Genomic DNA, 21887 nt, shown 5'->3' on the forward strand with positions numbered 1-21887 from the left:
CTCCTTGACTGGAACAGGTTCAGCAATGAGTAAACAAGTATCTTTAATCTAGAATACACTCACCTGACCCGGTTTACTGGAAGTTACTCCTTGGATTTCCAAGTAGCTGAACGTTAATTCTAACTGTAGTTAAAAAAGAAAATGTCACATTAGTACAAGCATCTTATTTTAAAGAGCACTTACACTTTTCAATGAGTTTAAGAAAATCTTGAGCAAGGCTACTGTAAGTTTACATCTGTTTCTGTAATTAACACTAAGTACTCGTTAATATCTTACCTTATAGCATTTTACACTAAAGTAACACTTACATTTGCTTGTTACAGGTTCAAATGGTTAGAGGTTAGAAAAAATACTACATTGGAGCTTTTATTGTGAGCTAGAAGTTCATAAGCTTATAGTAAAATTTATGACAAAATTTTACTATAAAAAGCATCATTTATACAATAGCTGACTGATGTGTACTCTTGTGCCTGAATAATCATTAATTACAATACTTAGAGTATCACAGATTATTCTTTCATTAGTTACACTGATTATAGATGTGAAAAACTTCATTTTGCAGAACCTGAAGGAAATATACATGCAACTCTTTTTATATATACACACAGAAGTAAAAATACCACAAATAGATACAGATAGATAAATGCAAGAGACTGCTTTAACATGTCTAAAAGTATAATAAGAAATAATACATTAGATTTTCCAGAGTGTGTTATTTTGATGACAGTATAGTAGGAGAAAAAAGGTGAACATACTGAATCCAAATAGAAGTTTAGAAGGAAACGGGAAGTCCTCTCCACCAAGGACAAAATTAAGAGTTACAGGGAGTGTGCTAAGGTCTGAATTCACAGGTACATAGACAAGTATCTTGACAGCTCAGATATGCAGAAAGAAACAAACCTCATGGATTGAATCATAACTATAGGGAAAGACATTAGTATGGTCATTTCCTTTTGTTTATAATTAAAGCCATTGTAACATAGCAGTCTAAACTGCACAAAGTTTCCTGCACTTGATCTTACCTGAGGTTCACAGTCAGGGTGCTCCCAGGCTAACTGGCAAACACTATATTTCTGTATTTGTGGCAATCTTTTTAAGAGACGACCCTGAATGGACTCCTGGGGTGCTCTGAACCCAGGTGCAGCTCTTACAACTCTCTCCATAAAGGCTGCAACAGCAGTCAGGAACATACCAGTTTCCAACCATAAGCCAAAACTTTTTCAGAAAGCAAAGAGATAGAAGAGAGAGCTCCTAAATGTCAAGTCCCACTGCTAAATCTATAAGATGTCACAAACAGGGTTACTACAAGAAGAAATTGGCCTAAAAAATGTCAGTTAAAATAGTTATTACAATATTCTGAAATGAAGTTGGGTTTAATGGAATAGAAGACAATTTTTAAGCATTCAGCTACATTATCTGCTCACAGCTGCAGAGATTGAAGATTATATAACTGTCTATTTGTTCTCTGCTGTCAGTTTTCTGAATCCTTTTCCCTTTGGTTGCCCTCATCATTTGACAGCACCAGAAGACATATGTACCTCTCAGCCTTTTCTGTGCATAGTTCACCTTCCACCACAGACCTAACTTAGTGACCAAACTTTACTCTGAAATTTTTGAGGACTTTTCATGTGCTTCTGTTCACTTATTCTGCTGCAAGGGCTGCATCCTAGAGCAAACTAGTAGTTTCAGACCCCAGAGGTGAAACTGTGGATGCTCACAAAGGGAGCATTGCACAGGCAAGCGAGGCAGGAGAAACAGGCCCAGTTCAAGTATCTTATCAGTGCCCACACTGCTGCTGCCTAGCATTTTTCCAATGGCAAGACATTCACTTCTCTTCAGGCCTCTTTAGTGCCTTATTTCTAAGTTAAGACTGTTGATCTTTTGTAATAACAGGACATAGTCCCTTGCAGCGTATTTGGGTCAGAAAGGAAAAAAAAAAAAGAGCAGAGCAGCTCTTTTTGTTGGCTTGCATATTCTAGACTACACATGTAGAAGTGAAAGGCTTTTTCTCCAGTAATCGTCACATTAAGCAAACATATGAGACTATCTAAGATCTGTTTGCTCAAATCACAGTGAAATTTTAGGAAATAGTTTCTATGATTGAAATCTGTCTTGTTTTGGAAATTATTTACCTACCAGATTGAAGGTTCTGCTTTTGATAATGTACTCTGTACATGCAAACATATATCTGTACACACGATCAAAAAAATCCCCTTTTCTCCTCCTGAGAAAAGTTTGCACAGGTCCAAATTCAATTATTCAATCTGCAAAAATTCTCTTGACTAGAAATAACAAATACTATCAAATATGGTAACATCTCTGCAGTTCACCTTTAGTTCATTTTTCTACTTAAAAACATGCATTTACAGTCCCTGGTTTACAGCAAAAAATATAGAACACATTCTAAACATTGTATACCTAAAACTATGAAATAACGATTACAAGGTTTTAAAAAGTATAATCTCATTTATTACCTGAAATTATATTTTAAAAAATCCTTTTAAAAGGCCATGAGTACCTCTTATTTAGGGATTCTTCAGTTACTAAAACGGTTACTTTCATAGTTGGTTGTTTTTTAAATCAAAACTTAATGAAAGCTGGCACTTAACAATATGTTCACAAACCTGAATTACACTTCCAGAAATCATTTCATTCACTTATCTTTGGGCTTGGTGACACATCCAACAATAACTAATGTTGCAATTATCTTACTAGTAGGCTTAACGCTCTGCACTTCCTTTCCTGTCAGTCCATCTAGATTAGTGGAAATGAACAGATTGGACTTGAGTGTAAAGTTAGGAGGTAGCCATTGTAAAATCCTTGCTCTTAGCATAACCATGTGAGTTCATAGTATAGTTAATCAACCTTCATTCTTTTTAGCTTTGATCCTTGCTTACTTGATGCATCTCAACAGCATTGTTTAGGCAAAAGTGAAGCTTGGAATTAGATGTAGTAATAACAGTCACTCAGAACTGGTCATCTCTCAGCATACTGAATTTTGTGAGGTCCTTAGAGGAATAAAGTGTCCTTGCTGCATGTTCTCAGCTGTCTTGCTAGGAGTTACTATGTGTCAGTTATATTTAAATTCTTGGGCTCAGAACAGCTTTTAGAAATACTGCAGATTTTTTTCAGTAAATTTCACTAAGCCTGCTGGAAAAGAAATATATTTTGAACCATGCTAGTAATTTTTAACATACACAAAGTTTAATATTGACATAAATCATGAGCAGACAGTTTCTTCTGATCACATTTATTCTGTTTGTTATCACTAAAGTCACACCTCTGTTCTAGATTTCTATAAAAAGAGAAACAAGGCTTTCAATTACATAAATTCATTTAATAAAAGATGTTTCGAGAGATATTTGTAACATTAAACTAGAGGTATAGTTATTCCTTAGTACTCTAAGCCCTTGCCTTTAAGAGCTTTTTGAAATTTTACAATGGCTTTGCTATTACTTAACAAGATTATCATCACCACATGTCTGTCATACTACCATTGCACTGATGTATGAGCTGTTCATCAACTGACTCTATGTTTCCATGCAGCCAGTCACTAAAATCTGTCTTAAAAAACAACTCTGGCTGAAAACTGCAGTGATCCAAAAGCCAATAGACAACAAGTTGGAGATGTCTATGCTGCAGGGACAGTGTGGTCAACTGTGAGAAATAACTTTCAGCAGAAATTGAACCTAGTCATCCTACCTGCCAATCAGCATCTACGACTTATACGTAAGAAAAGTTGCATTTACCAGAGACCACAACAAAAAGTCTGGTATCAGTCATTCCATTTATTGATCTTGTTTTTTATATAAATCATATGTGAACATACATACACACATACACTTGCACACACACACATATACAAAACACAACAAAACAGAACATGTGTCAATATCCCATTCATTCCTTCCAAGATGTACAAGATATATTCTTACACATCAGTCATTTTCGTTTACATGGAAATTATCTTTCTCTGCTACAACAATCATTACAAATTGTCATAGGAATAGAAAAAATAATTCCTGCCTTGGCAAAGTAGGTTGGCAAGATGCCTTTCAAAATGAACCACAGAAGTCATCCGAAAAAAAGCACAATTTAATAAAATTCAATGTAATTTCTCTCTTCAAATCAAATATATTCCTATTTGACACTACAAACACTAGAGGGAATAATGTCATCAGCTTGTTTGGACATAAACTGTCTCACTACAAAGATCATCAAGCTCAACTCATGGTTCTTCAAGTTGGTATTTACAATGTAATTCTTCATCCACCCACATTTCTAAAAGTTAAAATTCCTCTGAAATGGTGTCTATGTGTGTATACACACACACAAGTCCATTTAGGGCAGACACAAATAGAAGCATCATTCATCATTACTTCTGCAGGGGGGTTGGACTAGATGATCTCTAAAGGTCCCTTCCAATCCTATCATTCTATGATTCTATAATTCTAACTCAAACCCATGCAACAACGCACTATTCCCCAGTTATTCAATTTTTTAAAATAGATGCACAAGTATAACTAAAATATGCTACTTTTATGCAATTTAATTTATGCAACTTACATTTGTATTAAAAAAACCAGAATATTTATAGAAACACAGTGACTTTACCTTGGTAGGAATCCGAGATGTTAAAAGAAATGCCCGACATGATGCCAAAACCTATTGAAAAAAAAAAAAACAACAGACTTTATAACAAATATTTTATTTATCAGGAGTAGTATTAAAGATTCTTTTCCAGGAAAATCCTGAAAACAGAGGGAAAAAGCCTTTAGCAACATGTGTGTCAATTCCCTTTGCTGTCATAAACTGAAGGAGGCAAAACTGAGCTCAGGTCCAGTAGAACATAGTGAAGAGACTGCTGCAACCTGATCAGCTATAAGCTAGTTAGTACAGCATTGATCTGAAGAAATTTATTTACCCAGTCTCTCAAGAATATCTAGTAGAAACTGTTGTGACATTTTTAAAAGAAGCAAGGATAAGAAGTCCTACCATGGACATAAGATGTATTTAAATATGACAAAAACATGCAAGATAATCATAATATTATTAGTAAGATAAGAGATCATAGAATCATAGAACGGTAGAGGTTGAAAGAAAACATTTTCTTTTGAACACACTGGTACTTTTCTAGAGTGAGAACATAAAGATTTTTCATTGACACCATTTTTTCTCCAGCAAGGACAATGGAAAAACAGGATTAGATTAGTGAGAGCAGTATCTCCAGAGAGAAAACACAACAAAATCAGTATTTCAGAAGTTATTGCAAATCACAATATGATATGCAGGAATACCACTCCAATCTCCAGTACTTAATCTCACTCACAGATTCTATGCTTTGCAAAAGGGGTGACTTAGTTTTCAAAACTACAGTATTGCTTTGTGATTTGCCTGCCTATAGAAATAGTGACTGTGGCTATGCTTTCTTCCAGACAAAATCTGAAGCCAACTTAAAGCAAATACCTGGATCAAAATCCCACAGCACGTGCAGAGCTTTTCACACAGCTGGGACTTTCTGAACCCAGGTCTCCTCAGTAAGTATTCAATCTCCAGATGAGTAGGTTGACACAAAATGTGTTCCTCATTTGGAGAGGGAAAACCAGTCCAGGAAGGCAACACAGCCCTCAGCTCCAAACACTGTCCGAAGCACTTTGGAGACTGTATTTCAACTTCAGTATCTCAGTTGAACTACATCTTGCTAAAATCTAAGAGCACAAATGCTGCTATGAACTGATGCTATGTACTGATGTTGGATTTTAGTAGATTGTTTCAGGGTTGATGTGATTAGACCTAGTGCTCTGATTATCATGGATGTAGAGACAAACCCCTGTGGAATAAATGGCAATCATTGCCTCCTGTAAGGCTCTCCACTACAGGCCTGTTACATGGGCTGACACATCACCACTGTCACTCAGCTGGCACGTCCAGGCCATCAGACAGACCCATCTCATTCTCTTTCACGGCAGAGAAACAGTCTCTCCTGCTTTCCTCTCAGCTGCACCTGTCACAAGTATGTCTTCCACAATCCTCCAGGAAGAGAAAGGGGAAGGATCAGTCCAGGGGGTTTTACCATTGCACAACCACAGTTTCCCCAGCCTGACCACAGTGGCTCTCATAGTAATAAAATATTAATTCTTTCCCCTTCCTCACTCACCTTCTCCGGGCAGAATCACACCATCAGTCCCAGCCCTGTGCACTCACAAGAAGAGCTTTGCCATCAGCAGGAATGCACCTTTTAGCTATTTCTGCACACACAAACAAGCTGTCCAGTCCTGCAGAGGGCTAGGTGATCAGGCACCTTCCCTGCAATGGAACCACCAGCAAAATCCCTCCAGAGTAATTAGCTACAATAGCTTCTCTTGATCTGGTCACCGTATCTCAAGTGCAGAAGTGAAAGAGTCAGGGGAAAGGACAGCTTTTGAAACTTACCCTCTAGCTAGTGCTCTGTGATATTACTATGATCAGTGTGTGTGTGTGTATGCCATCAGAGTGGGACAGCTAGTTAGAGGAAAATTGTGTCACAGTCCTGTTACAAAACATCTGCCTCAATGTATAGGTTCAAGCTACTTTGTGAGCATTGACAGGGTCTCCTTAGCATGATTACAGTACACATAAGTAGTCAGATATCAAAGTTAAATGCAAACCAGGTAACCAGAAGGCAGTAACACAATTATGTTGGAAAAGAGTGTTCCAACAGAACACATGTCAGTGTATATTCTCGTAGTGGATGGGCCAATGCTCCCAAATCTTGCTAAAACTGACTAAGCTCACCTTAAGAAGATGAATTTACACACAAAGGAGAGGACTGTTGTAAGATAACAGTTCCCGCTCAGTCCATAAACAATCGACTCTTGAGCAATAAGATCATACAAAAGAGATTGAGCCCTCTAATCCAATAACACCAAGGTTTCTACAGTTTTCACAAATGAGACTGTCAAGTAAGAAACTGATTTTTACATAAAGTCAGTTAAAGACAGGATCAATTATTGCTGTAAAACTAATGTCCTACCTTGACAACAGCAGATTTTCTCTTTTTTTGAATGACAGCAGAATTGGCCAAGAGGAGGCTTGTCATTTACCAGAACTTTAGCTGCTAAAATCTATGAGCATGTATCATGACCTTTGAAAGGATCAGCTTTAGTTTACTGCTTTCTAATTGTTTTCTTTAGTCTTTTCAAAATTTTATGCCATATCTGCATTTTAACTCTGGCATTTCTGTTCCCGTTTTGAAACACTGTAGCAACTTGAGACTTGTTGGATAAACTGCAAAACATAATCAGTTTCCAGTGACCTCCTTCTCCTCCATAAGGCTGCAGTACATTAAGAAATAATGGCCATTATGATACTGGCTCCCCCATGTCCCCATCAATCGGATTCTGCATGGTCCTTAGCACTTGTAAAGGGCAACAGAACGTACATTACAGACTACTTAACCTACCATACTGTTCCTTCCCAGAAATATGATGCTGGCACCAAAGGCAGAGGCACCAGAGGTGTTTTCACACTGACAGTTCAAGTCCGCTTTTAAACACCAAGCTGTTTTTGTGAAAGAAATCCCAGTCTCTATGCATTTCTCTGACATGAATAATGAGTATGTGTTTAATTGCACAACTGTGTAGGGCTTTTAGAAGTATCTGAGAGTGCTGGGTTTTAGGCATAGGCAGGTTCTAGATTTCCTAGAGATTTTCATCTCTTCATACAAACAAACTAAAAAGCAACAGTAGCCACCAGTTACTCTTTGTCAGTTCTCAAGCTTCTTACAGAGAAGATTCTGCTATTGTTATACTTGTTTTGCATCCAAGGAACCTTGAGTACAGGAGAAGGAATGTCTTCAAAGTCACTCCAAAAGAGAGTCAGAGGAGTAGACCCCCATCCAAGGATAAGACTGAGCAAACCACTCTCTTGCTCACAACATATCAAGAATGTCGGTGGGCGTGGTATATAACCTACACTATCTTCTGATAAGAAAATATTCACGTGTTCAGTCACAGCCTCATTCCACTATAACTTGTTTTGTTTTGTCACAAGTGGTATTCAACCCTCAATAAAGTTAAAAGATCCCATCAAAAGATAAACACGTGCAGGGTAAAGAGAGTGGATTCACACACCAATAAGCCAAAAGGCTTGCAAGGCAATGATGTCAGAGCAGCAAGCACATCTAGGCAAATTTTATACAGGGTACATAACCTGGCTGTGGTTCCATGAAAGGAACAATAAAAGAGAATTATATTTCACTTACAGTAGCTTCAGTCTGTCATCCCACTCTGCCTTTTTTCAAGTACAAAACAGGATTATCATTTGCATATTAAACGACTCCTACTCATACACAGATACCCGAGTTGATGATTTCTTAACAATTTTATCACTCCAAATTCAACAACACTCCCTACACTGCTCATAATGTACATAAAACAAGTTAAAAATTGGAAATTAATAGGGAAATGCTCACTCAACACACACCCTGCAAATTATTTCTCAGAGACTCATGGCCTACAAGATCATCTTCTATTTACCAGAACAAGTGATTTGTTTCAGTAAAAAAATAATAATTTTAACATGAATCCTCAGCAATTATATCAACAAATATAAACAGATGCATTTTGTGATTTATTGCCAAATCCTAGCTTTATCATCCAGTTTAGCACAGTAAGTTAAACGAATAGGGCTGCACTGGGTCAATCCAGTCATTCTATCTGGCAATCAGCCTTGGGAATATCATTTCAGCAACAGAGTTCTGTACTAATTGCAATTACTTTGCCAGACAGACCACAGCATCTCAAGCCACCTTATCTATATTTAAAGCACTTTCAAATTCACAAACAAATGAAAGAAATCTTCTATAAATCACTACTATTCACTACTATAATTTTTTAAATGATGAGGAATATAAAGAATTCTGGAAAACACAGTGAGTGTACATGGCTTCTTGATGAAACATAAAACAGAATGAAATCAATCACTGCATTTCATGGGTGCTGGGAAGTTGTGTGATCCACACTCCACTCTCTAGCACAAATGTTTTGAAACTTTGCTGCAATCTCAAAAAAAAAAATAATTAGCCAAATGTTTTTCTCTTGTTGAAAACTGATTGACAAAGATATATTGAAAAAAAGCTGAGAATTTAGTACATTTTTTTACCAAATGTTACAGCTTTCCCTCTTAAAATACACTCTCCAATCTTTTCCTTCCACCACAGGTTCTTTTCCTCCTGGTATTTGCCATTTTACCTGCCTCAAACTGCTTTATTACCATTAACTTGAGGAAAGAAGCATTTGTTACAGATTTTCATATTTAGGTATGGTTTTGAGAATGCTTTGAAATTCAGAAGACAATTGATTTTCTTTATATACCTCTTACCTACACTATCCCTGTTTTTATAATTATTCATTGCCATTATTATTACCATTCATTGCCATTATTATTATATATCATCATTATTTTTAAAGTTTCCATATTTATCTGCTGCTTTATCATTTCTATCATAAGCTTTCCATTACTACTACTGGTTCAATATCTAACATACACAAAATAACATGGGGTAAAGCAGCAGCACTAATACAGTCTTTGTTTTGTTAAAAATACAGATGAATCAATACATGTTAGAGCATGCAGGCTCTCTGACTCCCTACAGGATCGAACGTTCATTTCCTGGGTTGCATGCCTGATGTTGTAAATGCTCCATCCTGAAGTGACTGGAGTTCGATTAGATAAAAGGCCCCTTCAGCACCATGTTAGAGATATTGGAGATGGTTTTGAGCAAGGTGCTCTCTGTTAAAAGCACTGAGCCTCCCTACACAAAGAGGCTAGCTGACATCCTGGAGGTATTTTTGGAGGGCTAATTAACTCGGGTAAAACAGAATGATGCATGCTGATTCTGAAATGGTGGTATCACTTGCTATACAGTGGGTTTCTCAGGAGAGAACTGACATCAGCAAAGCATCAGTTCAGCCTCAACCTAAAGGTTCAGAGAGTCACCACCTTCACCCACAACTCTCAACTGCCCAAGGCTGAATTTGATTATTTGATCTCAGCTCCTTTTCAATTGTCATCTATAATGAAACTCTTATGATAAAACCATTGGCAAACCTTACCCACTTCTCTAGCAAATGTCTACTTACTTACCCACTAACATTGAAACAGTCATTTGTAGCTGGGGAAGATCCTTCAGGAAAGGGTTAGTGCAACTCAGTTCTTGGCATTCACACATAAAAACTAGAATTTCTTCCTCCCTGAGCTGACTTTAGCCAAGTTGAACCCATTCCCAGACTTGCTTAATTCGCCGGTGCCTGTGTGGACAGCCAAGCACCTACACAAAACACACCCTGGAGCAGACCCTCAGCAATAAAGGAAGTTGTTGTTTGCATCAGTACAACTCTCTACTGCTCGAGACTGGGGCAAGCTCTGCAGCAAAGGTAGCAACTTTGACCATCTCCGTGAAGGGCTACTCTGACGCATGTTTCCTCAACAAAGTCTCCTCACCGAAGCCACAGACAGAGAGGCTGCCTGCCTTCTGCCCTGCCACCAACTGTATGGAGCTCAGCTTGTCACTGGTCCTTACTACCATCATATCCCACTCAAGTGTGATCTGTATAGCCCACCATGTTCCATGTTTTATGGACAGCAAAGAATGGCACGGAGAGCAGTTTTTAGTTGAAATGGTGTAGTGGGTCTGGGACGGTAGTGATTTTCCACAGCAGCTCCTGCAGTGCTGTGCTTACTGTTGATATCAATATTATGACTACCGCTTGCACAACATCGGGGCTGTCCCTCCAGCATTCCTTCCCCCACCTTCACCAATAGCTGTGAGTGGGCATGATCTTGGGAGGGACCATGGCCAGGACAGCTGACCCAGGCTGACCAAGGAGATATTCCATACCATATGACGTCAGCTCAGTAATATAAACTGGGGGAAAGGAGCAGGAAGGGGAGGCGAGATTCATTTCTGGCCTTCCCAAAGCAACCGCTACGCGTACTGAAGCCCTGCTTCTCGGGAGGTGGCCGGACATCGCTGCTGATGGGAAGTAGAGAGTAACAGCTTATCTGCTTCTGCTTTGCTTCCCGCGCGCGCGGCTTTGCTATTTATTTATTAAACTGCTTTTATCTCAACCCACGAGATTCCCATCTTATTTTCTCCCCTCCCTGGCTTGCTGAGGAGGTGGGGGGTAAAGCGGTGTGGTGGGCACCTGGCATCCAGCCAGGCTCAAACTACCACAGCCCTTTTGGCGCCCAACGTGGGGCGAGATAATAGCAGATTTACATTAACTGCATTGCAATTACAGTAAACCAATGAGAGCAAAGTTCCTGTGCTGGTCACGGAGCCTTGCTGCTATGCAGCTTATCTTACACTTTCTAATGTTTGGGAACACGATGCTCCTAACATTGACTCTCGGCTGTGCTTTAACCTTAATAGCTTTGCTAAGCTGGCTATATAATTTTGTGAAGAGGATGAAAGGGCCTGGGAACATGATGGCCCAAATAACAATAGCAAGTCTCATTCTGTTACTGATGAATTTAGTGTGCTGTGGGAGCTATCTTGTGGAGGCCATGGGGCAAAGCACCTCTTTCTCCTCAGCTCGGACTGATCTAGACAATTCTGTTACACAGACTTCCCAGGTCCTTAGTCACCCTTATACGAGAGTTTTAATATTACTAATTAACATGGTTGGTATATTATATATCTTGTGGAATCTGGAGTCATCTGGGTATCAGAGAGTACAAATTTGTGATGGAAACATGTTAAAATGCCCCCTGAAGCGGCCAGTCCATGGGTGGCAGGGTATGTGGATGAATTTAGGCAAATTCCTAGGACGGTTATCACCTCCTGTAACCTGGGATTTTACATCTGAACAGATAAAAAACCCTGCTTTGCTGACACGCTGCCTGATAGAGGGGTGTCTTACCTACCCTAATGAGGCCCATCAGGTTCAGGCACTATACTGGGGCCTAGCCTCTGCCTACCGAGCTGCATTCCAGTCCTCTCAGAGAACTGTGATTGAAATGGAAACTCAAACGGTACCTGAGACCAACGTGGTTGGGTCAGTCGCAGTCCAGCCCTCTCAGAGAACTATGGCCGAGGTGGAAATTCAAACTATACCTGAGACTACCATGGTTGAGTCGGGGAACCAAACAACAACCACAGTGGTTGCCCCAGTAGTGAAAAAGAAGCAGTGGATAAGGAGGTCAAGTCCATATCATCGATTAGTAAGGGCAGACGAGGAGGAAGAGGAAAGGCTAGAAGAAGAAACTGGTCCTTCGGTAAGGAGATCAGGAGAAGTGAAAGAAATCGAAAAGGAAATGGAAACTACTCGGTCCCTCACCTCAACAGAACTTAGAGATATGCGAAAAGATTACAGTCGCCAGCCAGGTGAGCGGATTGGTGCCTGGCTGCTCCGATGCTGGGATAACGGGGCTGACAGTCAACAATTGGAAGGCAGAGAAGCCCAACAGCTAGGATCTCTTGCTAGGGACCGGGGAATTGATAAAGGCATTGGAAAGAAAACCTCAGTTTGTAGTCTCTGGAAACGACTCCTCTCAAGTGTACGGGCAAGATACCCATTCAAGGAAGACCTTGTAAATGCCCGAGGAAAGTGGACTAAAGCTGATGAAGGGATCCAATATCTAAGGGAATTAGCTGTGTTGGAAGTCATCTATGGTGATCTGGATAATGTCGAGGCCTCCACAGATCCAGACGATGTCCAGTGTACACGGGCCATGTTGAGAAAAGTGATTCAGAGTGCCCCAGCTACATATTCTAATATCCTGGCAATGGTGTATCATCCAGACATGGACATACCAACAGTGGAGAGGGTATCTTCTTGGTTACAGAACTATGAAGAGAGCCTCTGCACCTCCTCATCAGTGTGGGATGATGGCCTGACTGTTAGATCTGCCTCAAGAACTCAGTCATCTACTGTCCCAACCAGGGGAAAGGGAAGTCCCAGACGCAGGAGTACACCGCGAAATGAACTCTGGCTCTTTTTGCGTGGCCAAGGAGAGGATATGAGGAAGTGGGATGGCGAACCCACTTTTAAGCTAGAAGCGCGTGTACGTGAACTAAGGGGGAAGACAGCTGTTAGAAAAGGACCGCCCAGGAGAGCTGTCAGCAGAGTGGCTGCCAAACCAAAAGAGGACAATCAACAATCTCCAAGACATAGAAGAACTGCAACTACTTCCTTCGAAGCCAATGAGGAGACTTCAGGTCTGCAATTGCAAGGATCAGATAGCGAATACTCTGATGAAGAACAGAAATAGAGGGTCCCTGCCTCCAGCCAGGAGGAGGAAAGGGATGACCGAATCTACTGGACTGTGTGGGTTCGATGGCCTGGCACATCAAACCCACAAAGGTATAAAGCCTTAGTAGACACAGGGGCACAGTGTACATTGATGCCATCAAGGTATAGAGGCACAGATTCTGTCTGGATCTCTGGAGTGACAGGGGGATGTGAAGAATTATCTGTATTAGAGGCTGAAGTGAGCTTAACAGGGGACAAATGGAAAAAACACCCCATTGTGACTGGTCCAGAGGCCCCTTGTATTCTTGGCATAGATTACCTCAGGAGAGGGTACTTCAAAGACCCCAAGGGGTATCGATGGGCTTTTGGTATAGCCACTGTAGATGCAGAGAAAATCAAACAACTCTCTAATTTACCTGGCCTCTCAGAAGACCCTTTTGTTGTGGGATTGCTGCAAGTTCAAGAGCAACAGGTACCAATTGCTACCAGGACAGTGCACCGGAGGCAATATCGCACGAACCGAGATTCCCTGGCTCCCATCCGTGAGTTGATTCATCAACTGGAGGCTCAAGGAGTAATTAGCAAAACTCATTCTCCATTTAATAGTCCCATATGGCCTGTGAAAAAATCTGATGGAGGGTGGAGGTTAACAGTAGACTATCGTGGCCTGAACGAAGTGACACCACCACTGAGTGCTGCTGTACCAGACATGTTAGAGCTCCAGTATGAACTGGAGTCAAAAGCAGCCAAGTGGTATGCTACGATTGACATCGCTAATGCATTCTTCTCAATTCCATTGGCAGCAGAGTGCAGGCCACAATTTGCCTTCACATGGAGAGGTGTCCAATATACCTGGAATCGATTGCCCCAGGGGTGGAAACATAGTCCTACTATTTGCCATGGTCTAATCCAAACTGTGCTGGAAACGGGTGATGCCCCTGAACATTTACAGTACATTGATGACATAATTGTATGGGGCAACAAGGCAGAAGAAGTGTTTGAGAAAGGGAAAAGAATAATACAGATTCTCCTGAAAGCTGGTTTTGCTATAAAAAGAAACAAAGTAAAGGGACCTGCACAAGAGATACAGTTTTTGGGCATAAAATGGCAAGATGGGCGTCGGCATGTGCCTATGGATGTTGTGAATAAAATAGCTACTATGTCTCAACCGACTAATAAGAAAGAAACACAAGCTTTCCTGGGCCTTGTGGGATTCTGGAGGATGCATATCCCAGGTTATAGTCAGCTTGTGAGCCCTCTCTTTAGAGTAACCAGAAAAAAGAACTGTTTTGAGTGGGGCCTTGAGCAACAACAAGCTTTTCAACAAATTAAACAGGAAATAGCTCGTGCAGTCGCCCTTGGGCCCATCCGTACAGGACCAGATGTGCAGAATATCCTCTACACTGCCGCTGGAGAGCATGGTCTCACCTGGAGCCTCTGGCAGAAAACATCTGGAGAAACCCGAGGTCGACCATTAGGGTTTTGGAGCCGAGGATATCGAGGATCGGAAGCCCACTACACCCCAACTGAAAAAGAAATACTAGCAGCATATGAGGGACTTCGAGCTGCTTCAGAAGTCATTGGCACAGAAGCTCATCTCCTCTTGGCACCACGTCTGCCTGTGTTACACTGGATGTTCAAAGGGAAAACCCCTTCTATACATCATGCAACCAGCGCTACATGGAGTAAGTGGATGGCGTTGATTACACAACGATCTCGGCTGGGGAAATCTAATCGCCCAGGAATCCTGGAAGAAATCATGGACTGGCCAGAAGGCAGAGATTTTGGAGCATTGCCTGAGGAAGTAGCTCGCGCCCAAGAGGCACCACCATATAATGAACTGTCAGAAGATGAGAGGCATTATGCTTTGTTTACTGATGGATCCTGCCGCGTGGTAGGAAATCATCGTAAGTGGAAAGCTGCTGTGTGGAGTCCCACACGACGAGTTGTTGAGGCCACTGAAGGAGAAGGTGAGTCAAGTCAGTTTGCTGAAGTGAAGGCTATCCAACTAGCTCTAAAGATTGCAGAACGAGAGAAGTGGCCAGTACTCTATCTTTACACTGACTCCTGGATGGTGGCTAATGCTCTATGGGGATGGCTACAGCAATGGAAGAAGACCAACTGGCAGCGCAAGGGTAAACCCATCTGGGCTGCTGCATTATGGCAAGACATTGCTGCTCGGGTGGAAAATATAACTCTGAAGGTACGTCATGTAGATGCTCATGTGCCAAAAAGCCGTGCCAATGAAGAACAATGGAATAACCAACAGGTAGATAAAGCTGCTAAAATTGAATTAGCTCAGGTAGATCTAGACTGGGAGCGTAAAGGTGAGCTATTTATAGCTCGATGGGCCCATGAAACATCAGGACATCTGGGAAGAGATGCAACATATAGATGGGCTCGTGATCGAGGGGTGGACTTGACCATGGAAGCCATCACACAGGTCACCCATGAATGTGAAACATGTGCCGCAATCAAGCGAGCCACACGAATCAAGTCTCCCTGGAACAGAGGCCGATGGCTGGGTTTTCAGTATGGTGAGGCCTGGCAAATTGACTATGTTGGACCACTACCACGAACACATCAAGGCAAGCGGTATATACTCACCATGGTGGAAGCAACTACTGGTTGGTTGGAAACATACTCTGTAAACCACGCCACTGCCCGAAATACTGTCTTGGGTCTTGAAAGGCAAGTTTTGTGGCGACACGGCACTCCAGAAAGAATTGAATCAGATAATGGAACTCATTTTCGAAATAATCTCATAAACTCCTGGGCAAAGAAACATGGCATTGAGTGGATATACCACATCCCCTATCACCCACAAGCCTCTGGAAAGATTGAGAGATATAATGGGTTACTAAAGACCATGTTGAGAGCACTGGGCAATGGGGCATGGAAGCAGTGGGATAAAAATTTAGCAGAAGCCACTTGGCTGGTCAATAGCAGAGGTTCAACTAACCGTCCTGGTCCTGCCCAAACAAAACCACTACATACTGTGGGAGGAGATAAGGTCCCCGTAGTGCACCCAGGGAAATGGCTGGGGAAGGCAGTATGGGTTGCACCTCCCATGGGAAAAGGCAAACCCATTCGTGGGATTGTCTTTGCTCAAGGGCCTGGCTGTACTTGGTGGGTGATGAGAAAGGATGGGGAAACTCGATGTGTACCTCAAGGAGACTTAACCTTGGGGGAAAAATAACCTGTTATGTGAGTTATCTGTTGTAGATGAACTTTGCAAGAAAAACCGGACAAGTGGACAAACCAAGCCGGTGCTGGTGCCCAACACTGAACATACTGTTTCCCCTGGCCTGGATATTCATCTTGATGGATGAGACAGAAGTTATGACCTGCTCCAGTGAACATCTACAGAGGATGAAAGATACAAGAATGTTGTTTGTTTGTTTGATGCAAGATGCAAGAGGGAATACAAGAATGATGTTTGTCTGTTGAAGAGCGGGGGTACTGGTTAATGAGAGTATATAAGAATGTATATGGATTGTTAAGATGGTTTGTCTGAGCATGACATAAATGGTATGGAATAAGGGGTGGAGACTGTAGTGGGTCTGGGACGGTAGTGATTTTCCACAGCAGCTCCTGCAGTGCTGTGCTTACTGTTGATATCAATATTATGACTACCGCTTGCACAACATCGGGGCTGTCCCTCCAGCATTCCTTCCCCCACCTTCACCAATAGCTGTGAGTGGGCATGATCTTGGGAGGGACCATGGCCAGGACAGCTGACCCAGGCTGACCAAGGAGATATTCCATACCATATGACGTCAGCTCAGTAATATAAACTGGGGGAAAGGAGCAGGAAGGGGAGGCGAGATTCATTTCTGGCCTTCCCAAAGCAACCGCTACGCGTACTGAAGCCCTGCTTCTCGGGAGGTGGCCGGACATCGCTGCTGATGGGAAGTAGAGAGTAACAGCTTATCTGCTTCTGCTTTGCTTCCCGCGCGCGCGGCTTTGCTATTTATTTATTAAACTGCTTTTATCTCAACCCACGAGATTCCCATCTTATTTTCTCCCCTCCCTGGCTTGCTGAGGAGGTGGGGGGTAAAGCGGTGTGGTGGGCACCTGGCATCCAGCCAGGCTCAAACTACCACAAATGGGTTCTTATAAAATAAAAAATGAGGTCAGATATCAGAACTGCTGGCCATAAATCTGATCTGTTTCAAGAGAAGAGAGGAGAGGCACCTTTCAAATTATTTTACCGAGCATGACAGGGGACACCACAAGATGGCACAATAGAGTGCTTCATTCAAATTTTCCTTACAGTTAAAATCAGAGAGGACACTTTTAAAAAATATGCAAAGCGGTTTCTACTTCAGTGGCAATGATGAACTAGTCCTCCCTGTAAGATAGTTAAGAAAAAGTATCCTCATTTTAAAACTGACAAAACACAATGCGATTACATGCCAAGAGATCTGCCTAAAACAAAACTGCAAAATGAAGTTGCAAAGCTTGAAGTGAACGATTCCTCTAACTATGAAGAAAGGAAACAACATGGCTTGGAGGTTTATCAGCAAATGGAAGCAAAATCTCCCACCTAAATCAAGTTTATTCATTAGCTCTTCCAACAGATATAACAACGTTGCTACTATCATCTTTAGGCAATGTCCCAGTCCTCTAGTAAACTGTAAAAGACACACTAATCAGATTGTGCTTCTTTTAACACCTGGAGCACAAATAAATATACATACTTGTTATAATTCTGTCTGCAATGTGCAAATGACCTAGCTATTCCTGAAAGAGCGGGATTTCAGAAGATGCTGAGATAGGGGTTCACCTTTGGCTAGGCAAAAGCAACAACATGTCATGGGCATTCCAACTGCCAGTCCCTGTCATTTGAAGTAGCTTGTGGTGCAGACTGATGCTTGTGGTCACTTGTGGTGCAGACTGGGACTCCTCTGATACAGAGATCATACTCAATTTTTTTCTTGTTATCTATCATTTCCATTAACCACAGCTGCTCGTGGACGGGAAGCCATCTATTGCATATGCTCACAGGACTCCCTTGTTCTTCCATCCAGTCAGTCATGGAAAAGATTTTCATGACATTGTGAGAGGTGTCCAACACAGAGTGCTTAAGCCAATGCAACTCCCTGTAGACAGCAAAACTTACTTGTTATTCCTCTCACCACCGCACAATTCCCAACAGAAAAAGAAAATCCCAAACTAGTGTTGTAAAGCACTAAATACCAGAAGACCTAACTACTGTGTTATTTGAGTCTGCTCTGAACCATAAAAATAGGAAACAGAGAGCAGCAGCACTTCACTGACAAAAAAAGGCCTCTGTGGCACTAGACCCAGCCTGAGTTGACTCCAACCAGCGTAGAGGAGGGCAACAAGAGGGGGTACAGACTCAAGAACATATATTCATTTGTAACTCATCGGTGAGGCATATAATCCCAAGGTGGTTTTCCTTCACTGTATCTACCTTACACATAAATAGGTCACTAGCACATTAGTGCTAATACATCTTTATTTCACATCTTTTCCCACTGTTGTTCTCCCTTGTGCAGCCATTACACAGATTCACTGCCCCAATTCAAGTTATGGAGTGCAACAGCAGGATACCTTCCCCATGTGCCAACCTTTTACAATGTTCTAGCCCCTGATACTAGGTTAAATACTAGGTTGAAAACATTTAATTGAGTTCAAATTCCAAAGGCCCACATCTCCAGCATCACCTGAATTTTCTTCGGCTCTCACATTACTTGTCTCCATCATAAAAGCGCATATAGACACCCTTTAGAAAAACACTCCTACTACTTATCCTTGATGTTAAATATCTGTACATCTTTCTTCTTCCTACATGGAGCCTCTTTCTGGGTTTAGGGGCACCAGGTAAGACTGGAAGCATTTTGGCATGCTGTGCATGACTGTTTCTATGCAGAAGCAGCTGGAAATAGATTTTGCTATTTGCAGTGTTTTTATTCTTATCTTCTCTTGTTTCATCACTTAGAAATGCCAGATTAAACATTTTGCAGTGTTTCATGGTTGCTCTCTTTGTAAGTATGTCACACACAACCATAAAGCAAGATTTTAAACACCAGGAAACAAAACAAAAACTTCAGGACAGATGAAACACATTTAATCCCTAATGGAAGTATTTTATAAGAAACTCTTCTACAATCATTCATATCTACTATTAGTTATCAACAATTAAATGAAGGTTCTATTAGTAAAATGCAATACACTTAGTTCCACTCAAAGTAAAACTAAAATAAATAAGCACAATAAATCAATTAATCTCAATACCCACTGCCATAAGCCACAGTCTCAATAACATAGACTTTGGACAGTCTCGAGAGCAAAGGGCCAGAGGAAGTCGTCAGTTTAATAAATGTGTAGAATTAAGCATTTTTTTGTCTTCTCCATGGCATAAACAAATTGAAACACAAAACCAAATCAATGGGTAGAGAGTTACGAAAACTTCCAAGTCAAGGCAGCTCTTTCCCAGAGAAACTACTGACACAGATGCAAGACAAAACCCCCCTCCTCATTAAGTCCAGAGGGGATTACTCAAGATCTACTCCCCTATATCACTTCAAGAGTTCAAGAGCTTCACTGCAGTCCTCAGGTGCACTGGTCTCCATTTCCTTTTCCTTCCCCACAGAACCCTTATTCCAATTCTATTATCTGTAAAATGCAAAGTACCATCCTTATTCACCTGAGGTATGCTGCAAGTCTTCATCTTTTTATATTTTGATATCTTAAAACCATCAATCTTTCAAGACAGGAATGGTGCTCAAGTGTTATAACCAGACACTTGGCCGTTTAAAATCCTTAAAAGCTACCACTACACTCTCAACTCCCAAACTTGGATGTTCTGTTACACTGTTTTACATTTTAGAAGATAATCTCCAACAGTTATTTTATTTCTAGTATATCACATTTCCCCTCTGATAAAGAAATATTTATTTCAGAGTTTTAAATCACCTCCTAGAAATGAAGAGAACAAACTACTGACCCTGACTCTGCACAAGAAGGCCATGCTGGAAATGTCCTCCCTTTCATTGCTCATTGCCATTCCCTCAATGCAACTTCTGCCCATAGCTCCCATACCTTATTATTTAAGCACTGGGAGAGGTTCATGGCATCCTCTGTTGTCTTACCCAGTGCTGACCATCCACCCACCAGCTTAGCTGATGAGTAGCTGGTTTCCTGGGGAAAACATACAAAAGCTTCTGTCAGGCACTTTACTTTTACAACCAGGGCAGCCAAATAACTGAGGTGTGAACTATGTCCCCACTCTCTCATCATGCAGGTGTGTGATGCTGGATGGATTTCTTTCTTAGGAAATTCTGCACCAGATGATAAATCTCAGCTCAACCTCCTTCCCCCTGCTCCCACTCAGTAACCAGCAGACAGGAAACCCAGAGGCAGGGCCAGTTTCAGGCAGCGACACAGCTGACTGAGTCTGACTTCCCCTTAGATGGAAATTCAGGAATTGCCACATTCCAGGAAAGCAATTTTGTCTCCAACATCCTGGAAAAAAACAAACAACTTGCAGTTTCACCTCACTATCAACATGCACTCTGTCTTGCCTGCCTAAGAAGCACAAGCTGTATGTACTGGGCAAAAGACACTAAGTAATCGCTGATGAAGGGTTATTCTCCTTTGTGCTGATTCTTATAAGTCATGAGAAATCAATTATCTAATGCTATTCATTATTAAAAATTAATATGCTCCTGTACAATATAAAAGCTATTTTGATATTTTCTGGTTTTATTTAAATGTATCACACTAATATTGCCTGTGTTTTACTTGTACAGTTTCTTATGCAAATGTATTAACCTGACAAAACACATGTAATAACAAAACATCCCTATTTACCTGAGAACATCAATTTCTAACAGCCAAATGGAATCGTAACTTTAAAAAAAGGGCAGGAACCATGCTAAAAACAAATTACAATCCACTAATGCAAAACCAACAAATAATTCTGCTCTTCAAACTTATGAGTTAAGTATAAGAACTGTTACACCTGTTACCCAAGACACTCAGTAAAATCAGCTCCTAGCTATACAGAAGACTTTAGTAGTTTGTAAACTACCTTGGCCTCTGAAAAAAATTGAAAAAATCAGCTTGCATCCTCAAAAAGCTTTCAAGAGATTCTTATATAAAGGTCTGCCAGGTCAATCTGTTTCTCGGAACAATTTTGTGGGTGAAATTTGCTTTTGTAAGCACTGAAGTATATGCTTAATCATTGTTCATTTCAGAACATAAGAGTTTCAGAGAACAGAGCTTTTAAAATGTTACTTCACTACTGTGACTTTAAACAACCAATTCAGCTTGTCAGTGCATACTACAAAAATGTAAAGCTATCTAGATTCTTCTAGGTTTTATCATTTCATCTAGAATTATGATTTACAGGCTCTTAATTTTGTAGATTCTCTTCACTCATGCTATGGAGGTACAGTCTGCCAAAAAAGCAAGTAAACCTGAGACTAGCCTTTGCTTTGCTTAGATGGTAGGTTTGCAGGCAGATCTGTTCCATTTTCTAGCCAGCCAAGGTTTTTTTTTCCTCTTAGCCAGACCTCTCCCCTATCTGCACTGCAATGGCTTAAGCTCTTCTGTTGACCAAGTCAACCCACCCTTCAGAGTTACTGGGGTGAGGCACATATGCTCACAGAGCAGCATGAG

At 41.1% G+C, this 21887-nt stretch overlaps 1 protein-coding gene across 7 annotated transcripts in view; it reads right to left on the reverse strand.

The window, feature by feature from the left end:
• CARMIL1 (capping protein regulator and myosin 1 linker 1) overlaps window positions 1–21887 on the reverse strand; it is a 212858-nt gene that overhangs the window by 114178 nt on the left and 76793 nt on the right. For all 7 annotated transcript variants that reach the window (XM_061995599.1, XM_061995601.1, XM_061995598.1 and 4 more), the window contains exons 3-4: window positions 4615–4665; window positions 64–123 (exon numbers count right to left, since the gene is read on the reverse strand). In XM_061995599.1, the coding sequence (XP_061851583.1) occupies window positions 64–123; window positions 4615–4665 (111 nt within the window). The remainder of the gene's footprint in view (window positions 1–63; window positions 124–4614; window positions 4666–21887) is intronic.

This window comes from Colius striatus, chromosome 4 (genome assembly GCF_028858725.1).
Source record: "Colius striatus isolate bColStr4 chromosome 4, bColStr4.1.hap1, whole genome shotgun sequence".
Classification (NCBI taxonomy): domain Eukaryota; kingdom Metazoa; phylum Chordata; class Aves; order Coliiformes; family Coliidae; genus Colius; species Colius striatus.